We start from the raw sequence: 16,644 nt of genomic DNA, 5'->3' as shown, positions 1-16,644 counted from the left end.
AGAAATGATTAATGTGTCCTGTTTACACAATAAAATTAAGAGCTCATTGGAATTTAAATATAATTTACTTATCAGCAGCCGCTTACTATTTACTTTACACCCAATCCTACTTTTAAACGGTAATTTACTCAAAAATGGTCCATTTTCGCCTGAGGATATTGGGAATCACTTGATAGCACTTGACCTACCCTACGACCTTTATGATTCACCAGTCCCCCTGTACAATTCTTTTGTAATAACTCTTTGAATCGGTGCACATTTGAATCTATTAAGTAAAACTTACTACATACTTACTTACTAGATAGAGTTTGCCGATTCATTATTGTTTTCATTTTCGGTGACACATTGATGAAGCGTCACCGTCAGATTACTGCACCGTAAGTACATTATAGAATACTCATCAGAAATATTATCGGTTAGTTTCAAACGATCATCACTTACAGTAATCAATTGATTTTTTCTAATTTCATTCTAATCTAATTGAATAAGATAGGTGCCAGGTTTTTTGAAGACTTGTTGAGTCCATTAGCAATATGGTTATCGTTTAGTGCAAACATGGTGTCATCTGCACGGTCGCCGTGACATAATAGTTTATATAGATTACAATGTCGTTGATAACGGATATTTTTATCTGTCGCCTTGGGTGGCTCTACGTGACTTAGCTTAGTCATAGGAGAATTAAATGAAGACTTAGGTATATTTTTGGATTGTTCTACTCTTTCGCGATAAGCGTCGAACTAAAATGTATTGTTTTGTAAATATTCTGTGCTCAGCTACTTTGAAACAAAGTCATGACTAATGGGTATATTAAACTTAGCTGATAAGTTTGGAAATTGTTTAGTGAATTAGTTAAATAAAGAATAGATTATTTTGCCTTTCTTCATGTTTTATAGAGACCAGCGCGTGCCAGACCTTCGTTATTTTATAAAAGCTGTAAGTTTCTCTGTGTATTGTCCCCAGCACAGGGAGGCAAAACGCCTGTCAGAGGCCCTTAACACGTTCAACGCCAAGGAATAAATGCAGATCTTTCTAAACAGGCCATGTCAGACAATGTTGACCGGCACTTGTATGTATCGTTCAGGCCGTGGGGGACAATGCTGTCCGACGGTCAGAGCTATTTTCAAACTTCTCATTTGAGCCGCCGGGCATTCGTTTTTAGGATGTTTTGTATATAGCAGGACCCGCGCGGCTCCACAGAACAGTTTGGATATCGCAGCACGCAAAGATTTTAATTTCTTATTGAAATTTTTTGCCACTTTCTACATCGATTTTTTTCCAACTCTAGAGTACTTCAAAAAATTGTTTAATGGATGTAAGATGATGAATAAATTGTTGAAATGGAATACCTATAGGGTTGGTAAATAAGGTAATATAGGAATAACCAATTAAATTAAGCTTTTATTTAAAATTAATTATATAAAATATCTTAAGACATAGTTACAAAATTACGAAAATATGAGATCGTCCTGAGACCATTCTTGTTTTCAACCACGTTCATGAGATACATTATAACTTGTAAAAAGTAAAAAAAAACATGAATTGCTTGTAATATTTTAAGCGAAACGATGGGCTTTATTAAAGCAATCCAAACACAAAAATGGTTTGTTTGGACAATCATCACAAAACGTTTGCACTTTTTTCACTTTGTTTTTAGCCTGTTTTCTTCCTTGACTCTGTACAATGTTCTTATAACACTGAGAGCAAGATCTCCTAACAATTGAACTCTTTCCTTCTTTCTTCACCAGTTTGTGTTTCAACCTCTTAGGTCTTTCATCCTGAATTTCTTGTATATTTGTCTGCATACAAAAAGATTCCACAATACTTTTTCTAAAGTTACTTATAGGAATCTTTTTATTTGTAACTTTTTGATACAAAATATAGGCGTTTACCAATGTAGTATTGAGCAATAAATTAATCGCAAGCTTCTTGTGCCACTTCAGCGATTTTCTCAAAGGTGTTGAATAAGCAGCCAATTGATCAGCCAAATCAACTGCCCCTTTCACTTTATTATAGTCTACAACAATTTTTGGCTTTGAAACAATTTTGCCACGTTTATTGATATCGTGAAATTGTATTGAATGCTTCGTGGATAGCACATATACGTCACGCTTGTCCTTCCATTTCATCATAGTTATTCCATCGAAGCTCTCGGCTGCAGCAAAGTCGCCTTTTCTAAGTTTAGCTGTAACAACATCTTTAGGCAACTGTCTTCTATTTTTGCGAATGGTGCCTACCAGGTGCGTTTCTTGGTCTATTAGCTGTCGTGCCAAATCTACACTTGTATACCAGTTGTCCGTATAAAGAGTATGTCCTTTATTCAACAAATCTCCGCACAAAGACATAACAACATTCGTCGGTGTATTATTAGTCTCGTCATTTTTACCTGCGTAAATGCTTACTTTATAGGTATATCCCGGAATTGTGCATAGTTTAAACTCCTTTATGCCATATTTATGACGTTTTTGTTTATTATATTGACGAAATATTATCCTTCCACGGAATGGCACCATGCTTTCATCGATACAGATGTCTTCAGTAGGTGTATAATTTTTTTTAAAATTAGCGTTTAGATTTTCGATTAGCTGGCGAACTCGATGCAACCGATCTTCTTTGTTATGGTCGTCATTGTCAGAAAAATGAAGCATTTGCAAAAGCAATTCAAAACGGTTGCGAGACATCACAGTTCTCGAAAACGGGTGCCCGGTTATTTTGTCTTTTGACCAATAATCCGCCAATTTGACAAGCTTCACCAAACCCATAAATAAAATCAAGCCAAAAAATTGCTTCATTTCTGTCAAGTTTGTAGGATGCCACTTTCTAATACGTGCACTGGGAGTAGCTTCAGGCATATTCGTTATTTTAGCTATAGCATAGCAATTAGTGTGATTCACTATTTGTTGAAGTATATCGTCGGTTACAAACAGCGAATAAAAATCTACGGGTGACATATTAGACATTGATAACTTGACGTGCAATGGAACACCCGAAATTTCGGTGAAAGGAATAATCTTGCGTTGATTACCTTTTGGTTCAGTCCAAACATTCGTTGATGGTGTACTTCCTGAAGTATCTGGACCAACTGCCTCATGTTCGCTGATCTCACTATCTGATTGAATTATACGACGCCTCTTTTTTTTTGTGGGTAATATTTGATAGTCATCTTCATCCTCCGAACTCAGTTGAAAACTATTGTTTAGCAATGATATTTCGATATCATTAAGTTGTGTCAAAATGTCCTCTGTGATTTCAAAACCATCATCGTCAAAGTCAGCCATTATAATGTAAGTAACTAGCGAATATCTTTGATGCGTAGGTATTACGATTTGGCGGGAAAAACACAGCTCTAACGTAAAGCGGGTAACGTAACGTCCTGCGAAATGCTTGCGAAGGACTGAAGGGGCGCGGGAGGATAGCGAATTGCGCGTACGGCTGAGTGGTGGGAGCGGGACGGATGGGTAATGCGGGCGGAGTACTTCTCGGCCAGCAAACGGCGCGGCGGCGCAGTGTAGGTAGAATGGGCGACAACGTGACCCGCGCGGCGCGCTACGTTTGAAATGCAGATGACCATGCGCAGGGGGCCATCGGGGACAATGATGGGCGACATGAGCTATTGTCGTTATTATACTGTTTTAATCAGTCTCCTTAATACTCTAATAGTTTAAAACGTTTAACTATTCATATGCACTAATAAAACAAAAAAGGATTTTTTGACATATTACACCTTTTTTGTATGGCTAGTGGAGAAAGTAGAGTGTCGCCCAGTATTGTCCGACCTGGCGTTGAACGTGTTAAGGTTAAAAAGTTTAAAGGAGTTAAGGAGGGCTGCCACGATACTAACTTTCAGGCAACAAAAAAAATTGACTTTATACGTGTACGTAAGGTTTTTAACATCTTTGTTACCAGTTATCTCCCAAAGCCACCATAATCCAAACTTCATAGTCGCTGATCGTTCATCCCTGTGTTGGTAACAATACGCAGGGAAACTTTCAGCTTTTATAAATAACGAAACTTAGTCCATTAATTTCATTGCAGACAAGTAACCGTTGGTTTAGTGTCAAAAACATTTTAAGTTGCTGTCAAATATGGCTATCGAGAAACATTTTGCCGGTTTTCAGAGTTGGAGTGATAAACAAAATTGCGAATTTTCATTGATCGAAATAGGCATAGTAAACGATTGCAATGAATCAAGGCTGGTTCGATTTCCTAGAATTACGGGCAATAAAACCGAAGTAGAGTTAAGTGCATAGCGCAGTAGTTGTGGTCGGATGACCTCGATCTAATGTTTCCGCTACCGCCACGTTCGTACCTGTGTCTGTGTTGTGTGTTAATGTTTTGTGTTAGTGCAAAAAAATCATTTCTTCCAGTAGCTTGCCTACGAAAACCAGATAAAGGTTTCCTCTGCTCATTTTTTTTGTTGTACCTTCATCTTAATCAAAAACGAGATAACTTTATATGTCCCAAAATTCAGATAACATTGCATGTCTCAAGATTCAAGTTCAAATCTCTAAACGCCTTCTCATTCTGTCCAAGATACTTAAGTTACATTAGAAATAATTGTTTTCTCCAGGCTGATTGTTTTGCTTGTGCTACTTTACATTCCCATAAACATTGGCCGTCATTTTTCGTCCAAGAAAGAAAGTATACCACCTATCATTATGCACTTGTTGCTCTATGTAGAATCTTAAGTACTATTTATACGGCGCTTTGACTTTTTAATTCGAGGAACATCATATCGGAGAAGACCTGTTAGTGCGTCACTAAGTTGATATTATGGTGGCCGAATGACGTAATTCATTGCTTTTCTGATTACCTTAACAGATTTAATAATTCATTCCACAAATATGAATTTGTTTTGATGGAATTAATTAGTTGGTATCTCAAGTTACTTTAAAGGGCTCTATAGCTACAGTCTATTTGCGTCTCGTCTGTCGTGTTTATAATTTAATCATAAAATTATTTTATTAAATAAGACACCATCAGTTTTACATGTCTTTTTATTATGTATCTTTTTTTACTGTCATTACATGACGAAGGAATATTAACATACAAAAGAGGTTTGTTATTAAAAAAGATCCTAATACAACATCTCCTTTTTTTACTCAGGATACCTAACCGGAGGTCGAATCACACGACCATATGAAGTTGTATATAAAGATGGTTGTGGGGTTACTACAGATTCCAGATTTTCATTATCATCTGGAATATAGAATGGTACAAAATTCAAAGGCTTTATATATATCCTATTTCTTACAAACATTCTTCCATTTTGACTTAATATCTTGTACGTTCTATCATAAATTTTTCCTTTAATAATCCCTTTTTTCCAAACTCTCCCTGTTTTAAAAAATACATGTTCTCCGAGCTCCAAATTTCTTAAATTAACTTTATTCCTGTTATAATAAAATCTGTCCTTTTCTTGTCTATGAACTAAATTTCGCCGTAAATTTCTATCAACCTTAGGATTAAATGCCTTCTTAGTCATAGGAATAATACCTCTTAATTTTCTATTAAATAAATTTTCCGCTGGAGATGCAATTGCATTTGAAATAGGGGTATTACGAAATTCTAATATTGCTAAATATGGATCTCTTTTCTCATACAAAGCTTTCTTAAGAAGTTTCTTTATCGTTTGCACCTCTCGTTCAACCATACCATTTGACTGAGGATATTCTGGGCTTGACATAGTATGTTTAAAATCATACTTCCTAGCAAAATTCTTAAAACTATCACTAGAAAATTGCGGCCCACCATCACTAAATACTTCTTTAGGAATTCCATGCCGACTAAAAATCTGCTTTAATTTGTCAATGATACTTTCACTTGTAGTACATCTTAAAAAATCTATTTCAGGCAACTTTGAATAATAATCTATCACAATCATATAATTACAACCGTCTAATTGAAATAAATCTACACCTACTTTCTCCCAAGGTAGTTCTGGTACAACATGAGGCATTAAAGTCTCTTTTTTATTATTATTACTAAAACGTATACATGTTTCACACCGTGAAACCATATCCGTTATCTCATGAATCATTCTTGGCCAATACATAGCATCATTTGCCCTTAATACCGTTTTCGTTATTCCTAAATGTGGAAAATGTGCACGTGCTAGCATTTCTTTTCTTAATTCTGGTGGCACCACTAAACAATTTCCTTTAAATATTAAACTTGATTTATAAGTCAAGCTATCTCTAACATGCCAATATGGCCTTATTATTTCTGGTACTGAGTTTTTGTGAGCAGGCCAGCCCTTTAAAATTGAATCTTTTAATAATCTCATCTCTTCATTTTTATCTGTTAAATTCTGAAAATAGTTTAATTGTTTCTCGCTGATGTTTAATGAACCTATCACCATGTCTATGTTAGCTTCTATATTCTCTTCATCCAACTTTATCTGCAACTTATCATTCACATCAAACGACCTGGATAGAGTATCAGCTATGTATAACTCTTTCCCTCGCTTGTAAACTAATTCAAATTGATACTTTTGCAACTTAATTAACATTCGCTGAATTCGTGGTGAACAAGAATTCAATGGCTTTTTCATAATACCTATTAAAGGATTGTGATCAGTCTCAATAGTAATATTTCTACCAAAAATGAACTGACTGAACCTCTCGCAACCGAACAAAATTGCTAATAATTCTTTTTCAATTTGTGCATAACGTTGTTGACATTCGTTTAATGCCTTGGAAGCATAAGCAACTGGTAAACCATTTTGTAAAATAACAGCGCCTAATCCATCTTTAGAGGCATCAACAGACAGCACTAACGGTAACTTTTCGTTGAAAAACTGTAGTACAGGCTTTTTAGTTAAAATCTTTTTCAACTCGTTAAATGCCTTTTCATGTTGGTCTAGCCAAATAAATTCTACATCCTTTTTTAATAAATTTCTCAACAATGAGAATAAATTTTCAAAATTTGGGATAAACTTGGAAATATAATTTACTACTCCTAAGAATCTTTCTAACTCTTTTCTGTTCTTTGGACTTTTCATCGAAATAATAGACTTTATTCTACTATCATCAAGAGTAATACCATTCTTACTTATAATATGTCCTAAATATTTTAATTTCTCTACCTCAATTTTACATTTTTCTTTATTTAGTTTTACGTTTTCTTGCCTAAGTCTATTGAAAACTTGCCTTAATCTCTTATCATGCTCTTCTTTTGTTCGTCCCCATATCAATATATCATCAATATAAACATCTACGCCATCCAAATCATCTAATATTTGACGCATGCGATGCTGATAAACTTCAGAAGCACTGCATATTCCAAAAGGCATTCTGAGAAATTTGTACCTACCAAATGGAGTATTAAAACAACACAAGTCTGAGCTCGCTGCAGACAACTTTATATTCCAGAATCCATTTTTTACATCTAATGTACTGAAAAATTCAGCGCCTGAAAGTCTACTAGTAATCTCCTCAAGCGTTGGCAACTCTAAGTGTTGCCTTCTTATAGCTTTATTGAGATCTTTAGGATCTAAGCATAATCGTAAATCTCCATTGGGTTTGTATACAATAACTATAGAGTTAACCCACTCTGTTGGATGTGTGACTTTAGATATTACTCCCATTGTTTCTAGTTCCTCTAATTTTTTCTTCAACTTAGGTTGTATAGCAAGCGGAACTCGCCTACTTGCATGAACAACAGGAGTAGCATCCGGTTTCAATTTTATATCGTACTCTTCTTTCATACATCCTAAACCATGAAACAAATCATCATATTCAGATACAATACTTTTAGTCTCATTTATGTTCTTTATAGGATTAACTAAATGCATTTCAATTGCAGATTGCAACCCTAAAATATTACATGCTTTGTCTGAGTCTACTACATAAAAATCTAATATATAGTTTTGGCCTTCATATTTTATAGGCAGTGAACACTTACCAATACAATTTATTACCTGACCTGTATAAGTAGTCAGTCTGGCTTTTGACTGGCAAAGATTATGTTTATCTAAACCTAATGGTAACAACATGTTATTTGATAATACATTAGCTTGGGCTCCTGTGTCTACTTTCAAATGAAGAGGCACGTTGTTAACTCCAGCTATGATTGTCCAGTCCTTCACGTTTCTTTTTAGTGCATTGACAAAAACTGCTCCAAATAATATGGTTTTAATATTATCCTCAACATTCTCACCCGCTGCATCATTATCTTCATCCTCTACTTCATGAACACAATGATTTCTACATTGACTTGAAAAATGGTTGTAACCATTACAGCGGACACAACGTTTACCATACGCTGGACATTTTTTCATTGGATGGTTATAGCCACATCTTTTACATAATTTCTTATCATAATTAAAATTCTCTTTATATTTCTTTTCAAGCTGGCCAGTAAAGCCAGATTTTGTCAATTTATTTTGTTTTTCATTAAATTTATTAATGTTGTAATCCGAACTATTGCTACTATGTGCATTATCCGGAGTATGTGCCAATGTTATCTTCTCTAACTGCATTCTTGTCTCTTGGGATATACGACATATATTAATAGCTTTATCTAATGTTAAATCCTTTGTACGTAAAAGTCTATCTTTTACAGTTGTGTCTGTAATTCCACAAACTAATCTATCTTTAATTAAACTTTCTGTAAGAACTCCAAAATTGCATGTGCTGCTTAAGTCTCTTAACATAACCAGAAAATCTTCGTAAGACTCGCCATCTTTTTGCATTCTTGTAAAGAATCTATACCTTTCATATGTTTCATTTTTTTCTGGATTAAAATGGTCTTCAAATTTTTGCATGACTTTATTTATATCATTGCCATGCTCCGCTTTTTCAAAAACAAACGTATTATATATTTTTATACATCTTTCGCCTATTACATTTAACAGCAAGGCTGTCTTTACCCTTGGGCTTTTACCTTCATTGTCCGATGCAATTAAATAAATCTCGAATTTTTGTCGAAACAAACGCCAATTTTCGGCCATTGGGCCCTGCCAGCTCAATTCTGTTGGTGGATTTATCGATCCATACTGTCTATTCTCTTTGACAGTTTTGCCCTTTTCCTCCATTATAAATTATAATTATATATTTCTCACCTGTTTATTTATGTTTTAAACGGTAACCGACTGCGCCATGTCGTGTTTATAATTTAATCATAAAATTATTTTATTAAATAAGACACCATCAGTTTTACATGTCTTTTTATTATGTATCTTTTTTTACTGTCATTACATGACGAAGGAATATTAACATACAAAAGAGGTTTGTTATTAAAAAAGATCCTAATACAACATCGTCTACTTTCTTAAATGATTTATCCCTAAGGGCTTCAACAATTTAGGTTTGTGAAAAAAATTCTCTCATTTAAAGTAATCTTCTGTCAAATAGCAGCGTAGTTCATGGTTCAGGTCAACGAGCAGAAACCTACTTTCGGATTTGTGAAATTGTGTATACCTGCATGAAGTACAATGATGTTGACACCATCAAACAACGTAACGTACGTGTGGATGAACCATTAGATGCCGTATAAACACTGCGCATTTGTTGTGGTTAACATTGTCCTTTGTAATCGCCTTGTTTGCCACGTGTTTGTCACTCGACTATAAACATGCGTGTCTTAGCGAGGCTATTAGATCCTAGTTAAAGGAAGTTACAAGTTATTCTAGTACACATTCAAGTACACCGTGCTAATAAGTAGGTATCTATTTCATAGAATCAGTGACGTTTTTTGCTTACAATAGCTAACTATATTTTTAAATACCTATGTAGTAGTACTCTACATGACATGATTGCATAATGTTTTTCTTATGTCCATAATGTGATGAAGTATATAGATCTGGAATAAGATTTGTGGAAAATTGTAAATTTTGCTTGTTTATTTGACCGTAACGAAAATTTTAGCGACTAAACAGGTGGATATACTGTAGACAAAATCACAAGTCAGAAAGTTAGAATCTTTTTTTATTGTTACCTACCCAGTTACCGGCCCTTTCCACAATTTAATTACGTTGTTCAAATGCACTTGATTTTCAGAACGGCTAGACTGTCTAGAAGGGCAGACGTTAAAAATCGTTAGTCTAAATCGTTTGCATTGTTCCATAGGGGTGTAGAAGGTGGTCTGGAGTTTATCGACCGTCGCGTCTGCTCGGATTTGGACAATCTTGCACTCCCCATTTGCTACATGATATATTAAATTGTCTGAGACAGTCCGGAGTATATTTTTTTTACTTTTCCTGTTACCTGGAGCATCTAGCAAAGTAAACTTCTTTCTTCATCTTCAAACTTCATCTAAAAGGTAATGATAGGATCATTGCTGACTGTTCTGACCGATATTGCTACTAAACTTCCACTACTGGCATCAGGATCTTTTGCGAATACTGCCAACATTCGAATGTGTCACTACACTTTTGTAAGATAGGCCTTTCTGTAACAAATCTTTTCATATTGTTATGATTTTGTTCGGTATCATCTGTAATGTTAGCATAATTGTTATTCTTATAATAATGTTTAGTGGCTCTTGTTAAAAGGGTATGAAATTGTGAATGGTTCGGCTCAAAGTATTTTTAACATGAATTTGCCTCTAAACGTTGATCTCGGTAGTTCTCTATAATCTTTGTGAGGTTCTTCAACCATTCGCCACATTATAATGTGCCATGAGGGCAATTTAGTTTACGCCAATTCTTGTTTTTTACAGACTTTCAACCTTTCCAAGGTAAAAGTAGTTATCTCTAAGTAATTCTTAGTGATATTATGCTGTCACTTAGCCAGTGGCATGCCCTCTATACATGCATAAAAGCACTGCGCACCCTAAAATTTTCTTTCCTATTTTGTGCATGCCTGGTGCCTTATGCCTACCTTGGTCAAAATCCCTGTGCACGCTGTTACATTATTTTATTTTTGTGTATTTTTGTTATTAAATTGGTGTTCGTTTTAAAACAAGATGCACTCTAATTAGTAGAGTTTATTGCCAATAATAAATTAGCTTCTAATGAGCCAACGCATTATAAATTATAATCAATAGATATTTTATTTATAACCTAACTAGAGGATGCCCGAGACTTCGTCCGCGTGAATTTAGGTTTTTAAAGAACCCGTGGGAACTGTTTGATTTTCCGGGATAAAATGCCTATGTCAATTACAGGGACCCAAGCTACCTCGGTACCAAAACAAAGCGGTTTAGCGGATGGGTTTTTAGGAATCCCGTGGAAACTCTTTGATTTTCCGAGATAATAAGTAGCCTATGTCCGACCCTGGGATATAAGCTAACCCTGTACCAAATTTCGTCAGAATCGGTTTAACTGTTGGGCCGTGAAAAGGTAGCAGACAGACAGACATACAGACAGACACACTTTCGCATTTATAATATTAGTATGGATTAAAGGATTGTAACGATAAACAATTATAGTTTTGTTACACTGTTGATTATTATTATCTCTTAAGAATGAAGATATATAGAGCTGTCCAAATTCTCGGCATAAAATATACAAATAAGTAGGTACGTGGGTTGTGTGTGTGTTCTGTTTGGCTTCACGCCAAGTCTGGTTGCGTCTTTCTTTGAATGAAATCTTCAGGAAAACAAAACACTTTTTAAATATTTTGCCAATCGTTTTGGAACGATTCGCAGGACGGCGATCGGCGCGCGGTGTACGGTTTGCTTGAATTTACGCATTCAAAATATACCTACTAGTATAGCATGTAAACATAATTTCCTTCATTGCTATACGACATGTCACTACCACTACTTCTCATTTCTGTTTGTCTGCCAAAAATTTGTTGCGACGTCGTTATAAATTTTGTGCGCAGCGAAGCGACCCAGAACAACACAAATTTTGTTGAATCAGAGTCCTATTTTAATTGAGATATCAGATATTGATTTTTTTATGGATCACAAATGCCACGTCATCATATCAACGAGTCTGAAAATTCTTTAGTCAGTAATTTGTAAGCACAGTTGAGCAAAAAATGACGCCATACGAATTTGTTATTACATGCAACTGGATTGGTAGTGTGCGTCATCATCTCGCTCTTATCACGGCGATAATAATGACACACTGTAACCGAATAAGCATTTAAGAACGGGACCGTTCATTAGCGGTACCAGACAAATAAACGAGAAATTTGTCCTCATTTTAGTAATAGTCGCTATTAATAGTGGGAGCTCTGAAAGCATAATTAGCGGCAAAACGTAAACAAGACGTCATATTAGTTACTCTAGTAGGTACGAGAGTATAATTCGATTGTGTATTGTTGCAGCTGGGAAACTGTTCTGTGGCGACATTGATGGAGTTCCGCTTGGACAGCGCGGAGTACTGCCAGGCCCAACACAAATAAATTCGCGGGCGTCTGTGGAGGCGACATCCATGCTGCCGGGAGCGCGGCGCGACACGCACCCCGAGCACCGAGCGATATACACCCACCCATTTGTGAGTACAAATTACTACGCGGAGCTACCAGCCCAAGCCCCAGCCCCTAACACTTGAAATAAATTCGAGGGCGCCTCAACAGGCGACTTCTATGTTGCCGAGAGCACGTCACGACACGCACCCCGAACACCAAGCGATATACTATACACCCTCCCATTTGTAAATACAACTTATTACACGGAGCTACCAGGTCAAGTCCCTCCACAACTACTCACGGGCGTCGTGCACCCATGTTGCCAGAAGAGTTCGCCACAACACGCATCGTCAACCGATATACATCTAACTGCTGGGCATACATCTCTTGTAGGGAATTCCTCACGCCATGGTCTTGCGTCGCCAGAATCCAGCGGTGCCCTGTGCCTCGTTTGTTGACGTCTGTCAAGGTCTGCCTACGCTGCGCTTAAGCGAGCTACATACACCCACTTATTTCTATTTACACGTTTTCTTCTTTTTCTATAGGTGCCGTCTTCTTTGCCTTATTTGGTAAACAGTAAAGCTGATCCTTGATTCTTGATGCAACCAGAACAAGACTCTGTTGCTTATCTCTTGTGCATGTCACTAGCGTAGAATTTTGCGCCAGGAATCTGGATATAGGCACTTAAGGCCGTTGATACCCTTAGATATTTCATTGAGCTGTTTCGGCTGATTTCATGTACCCATAATTTAGGTTTTTTGAAGCCACGTTTTTATTATATGAACATAAATGGTCACATTTTGTGTAATTTTACGTGTCTACGTTAGGTTTTAATAGCATTACTCATACGTGTTTCCCGTTTAAGGGTTAGACTAATGGGGCTTTATTTTAGCTACTCGCACTGTACATATACAGAAGTGACAATACATTGTGAAATAGAGTTGCCATATGGGCAGGAAATGGTATTTTGCTATTCTTTCGGCATCAAGGTCAGAACGCTGATACACTAATCAGTTAGCACGTATAGTGAATGCAGCCCGGTGTGATCTCAATCAATAGGTATTAATCAAAGCACACACAGTGTGAGTGCTGTTGCGTAGTGTTTACAAAAGTGTTATCACATTATGTAGACATACGGACAAGAGCGATATGATGTGAACGCGCTAATAAGTGATGCGCTATTGGCACCAGCTCCGCAGTTTGCGAATACCTCTGGACTTACACTCACATGACCTAAACATGGCCCGTCCGGAACATGTACGCTATTTTTAAAAACTTTTTAAATCCACTTCAGTCGCCTTTCGCGTATTGACGCAAATCCGAGATGTAATCGCGTACGCAAATAACCTTAACGCAATGCCTACCTAGTGGTAATAATAAAAATCTCTTTTTGTTTCAGTTACCTTAAAATCGGATCCTACTGTTAATTGGAGCATATCATTTGCCGAGGTTGCAACTGGAACCGACTTATGTTTTATCGCATAATCTCTTATTAGTTTCGCTTCCCAATTCGTAATCATCGTCCGTTAGTCTCCGAATGTGCTCAAGTGGTTGAAAGCGATATCCATGCGGGTGGTTCTAATTATATAATTGGACCCTTTTTAAACAGAAGCCACGAAACTGGAGTGTGTTGTGTGGAAATAGAGTGACAGTTTGTCTGTTTTGACTCTGACGGATTGCTGCAAGTTTCCGACGCGTGTGAGACGAATCTGCCACCCGGTTCGCGAGCGGTGTATCGAGTTTGAGTGCGGGAATCGTAAAACGGTCACCATGAAGCAGAAGGACATCCGGCCGGCGCCCTCGCTCATCGAGTACAAGAACATGCGCTTCCTCATCACCGACAGACCTTCGGATGTCACCATCCAGGGCTACTTACAGGTATGCTCCCAATATTTATTACTATAAAATCTTCAAGGCGTGGTTTATACATATATATAGAAGCGCCAAGTGTTGAAGAAAGCGACGCAGACACAGACTCGTAGTTTTTACCTGGTATAGCGTGCTCGCAACACTTTCGCTGTGTACTTATAACTAACGCCATACTTGGGTCTATCGAGGAGTTTACCTTACGCTGCCCATACAAGATCAACTTTACCTTCAAGTTTACTTGTCAGTAATGCGAAATACACTGTCAGCCATTCTACTTCTAGAATAGAAAAGAAATATTTTGTATTGTAGATAACGGGAATATATCGCGAATAATTACAATATAAAATGTCGTTAAACTACGAAATAAGCATAAAATCAGTAAAGAAATATTTTTATTCAATTAAACTTTTACAAGTAGGTACTTTTCGTCTAATGCATTTACCACTGCCTTGGCTTACATCCCACTAACCATGCATAAACTGCAGGAAGAAGAAGCAATACGTATCACCAGTCACCACCACACAAATCTTCTAAACTAAACTCAATGTACGTTTCACTCCGATACCAGATAATTCTCAGGAGTAGGACCGTAGATTTATCTGTTTTGGTGAATTATAGCGACTTGTAATTTGCTCCATTGTTCTGGAGTGTACCTATAGGTAAGTTATAAACCATTTTTTCAGAGAGTAACTTTTAGCCATTCGAATTTCTTGAATCGTCCAAATATTATTTGAGGATACAATAGAGTCCATAAACTGTTTTCGGGGTAGAGACAGCCTTGATGTGTCCTTTCGCAAAGTTAGGCCTGAAGAAAATTGGGTCCCTCGATTTTCCTTATCTCACTAAAGAGGCAAACCGTCAACTCGTTGGATGTTTTATGCTTTTGTTTGCTCGCTTCTTTTCTTATATGCGACGTGATCCTATCCTTTGAATTTGCGTCGACCGTCATTCTCGTCCTTGTCGCTTCCGAAGATAAATATTTACTTGAATTGATTTATTGGTTAAACGGTAATATATTTGTCACGCTGAATTCAAAATAGCGTCTTCATGTACGAAATTTAGATGGCCAGAGATCATAAAATTGTTATTCACGAAATTCTTTTATACTATTCCTCTATAACAATCCTTACCCAAAGCTCGAGAACTCGAATCTTTCGATTCAACATTCCTGACCTACCTATCCACATTTATATCTCATAAAAGTAATGACTTTGCAACTGCCAATATGAGTCCTTTCTTTCAGTAAGTAACTTTAACTGAAGGTAAAGTCCTTTGGCCTGTATGAAGTATGAAGTGTTAGCAGAGTTTTGATGTCCTTGAAATTGTTGCTTATATTGCGATGTAGATCACTGTCAGCTGGCGATACGACATATGTCAATATAACTTTTGTCATCTTTGTTTTAAATGCTTGTGGTAAATATTATTGTACCTACGTTATACTATTTCAATACAATCTACGTCATCGGTAGATATGTATAGATCTTGTTATTAACATCACACATAACTTAAGTACTCCCAAAAGTTAAGTAAAATTCACGGGAAATAATAGTGGCAGTTGGCACCCTACGCAGTTCCTACGCGTCTTTGTAGGTAGCAACGAATTATTTCGATTTTGTTGTTTCGTTTCTTCGCTGCAGCATTTATCAATATTCCAGAGTCCGTCATCGCTACATATCTAACATTATGGCCAAGCTTAGCTTCCGTAGCCGAAGGGCGCCAACGGGACCCTAACTACTACGCCTCCGCTGTCCCTCCGTCTGTCTACCAACAGGCTCTATCTCGTGAACCGTAATGTAATAGGCAGTAGACACAGAGTGGAAATTTTCACCAAATTCCGTATTTTTAATTACTTATCTTAATTTTTATGGGACATTGGGAATTTTGTGTATGGACAAAATTTGGTCAAAATTTGGATGGGAGCGGCGGATACAAACATATCCAGCGGTCTGAAATCTATCATTTTCCATTATAATAATTTACTATCTAGAACTTGAATAAAAGAATATAAGAGCTTTCTATAATTCCTGTGACTTCGTCCAATTCCTATCGATTGAGAAGAAACCGGTACTATTGTCTATTTCACAAAGACTTAAGTAGTACATGCTTTATCGACGTCGCCACCGGTAAAAGGCCTTATACAGAAACTAGAGAGACGTCTCTGTATCTTATACATGGCTTTGTTCAAAGGGATTTGCCGAGTGATTTGATGTTAGTTCTCCTCTCTACGATCTTTCCTTTTTAACCCCCGACCCAAAAAGAGGGGTGTTATAAGTTTGACGTGTGTATCTGTGTATCTGTGTGTCTGTGTATCTGTGTATCTGTGTATCTGTGTATCTGTCTGTGGCATCGTAGCGCCTAAACGAATGAACCGATTTTAATTTAGTTTTTTTTGTTTGAAAGGTGGCTTGATCGAGAGTGTTCTTAGCTATAATCTAAAAAAATTGGTTCAGTCGTTTAAGAGTTATCAGCTCTT

At 36.7% G+C, this 16,644-nt stretch overlaps 1 protein-coding gene across 4 annotated transcripts in view; it reads left to right on the top strand.

Annotated features, from left to right (window-relative positions):
- LOC123874424 (PRL-1 phosphatase) overlaps positions 1-16,644 on the top strand; it is a 38,125-nt gene that overhangs the window by 16,939 nt on the left and 4,542 nt on the right. For 3 of the 4 annotated variants that reach the window (XM_045919767.1, XM_045919753.1, XM_045919760.1), the window contains exons 2-3: positions 12,219-12,388; positions 13,702-14,180. In XM_045919767.1, coding sequence (XP_045775723.1) covers positions 14,073-14,180 — 108 coding nt within the window. In that variant the 5' untranslated portion in view covers positions 12,219-12,388; positions 13,702-14,072. Of the gene's footprint in view, positions 1-12,218; positions 12,389-13,440; positions 13,560-13,701; positions 14,181-16,644 lie in introns of those variants that run through there. The other variant, XM_045919776.1, reaches the window with a different exon arrangement.

Source organism: Maniola jurtina, chromosome 2 (genome assembly GCF_905333055.1).
Source record: "Maniola jurtina chromosome 2, ilManJurt1.1, whole genome shotgun sequence".
NCBI lineage: Eukaryota > Metazoa > Arthropoda > Insecta > Lepidoptera > Nymphalidae > Maniola > Maniola jurtina.
This window is presented reverse-complemented; position numbering and strand designations above follow the sequence as displayed.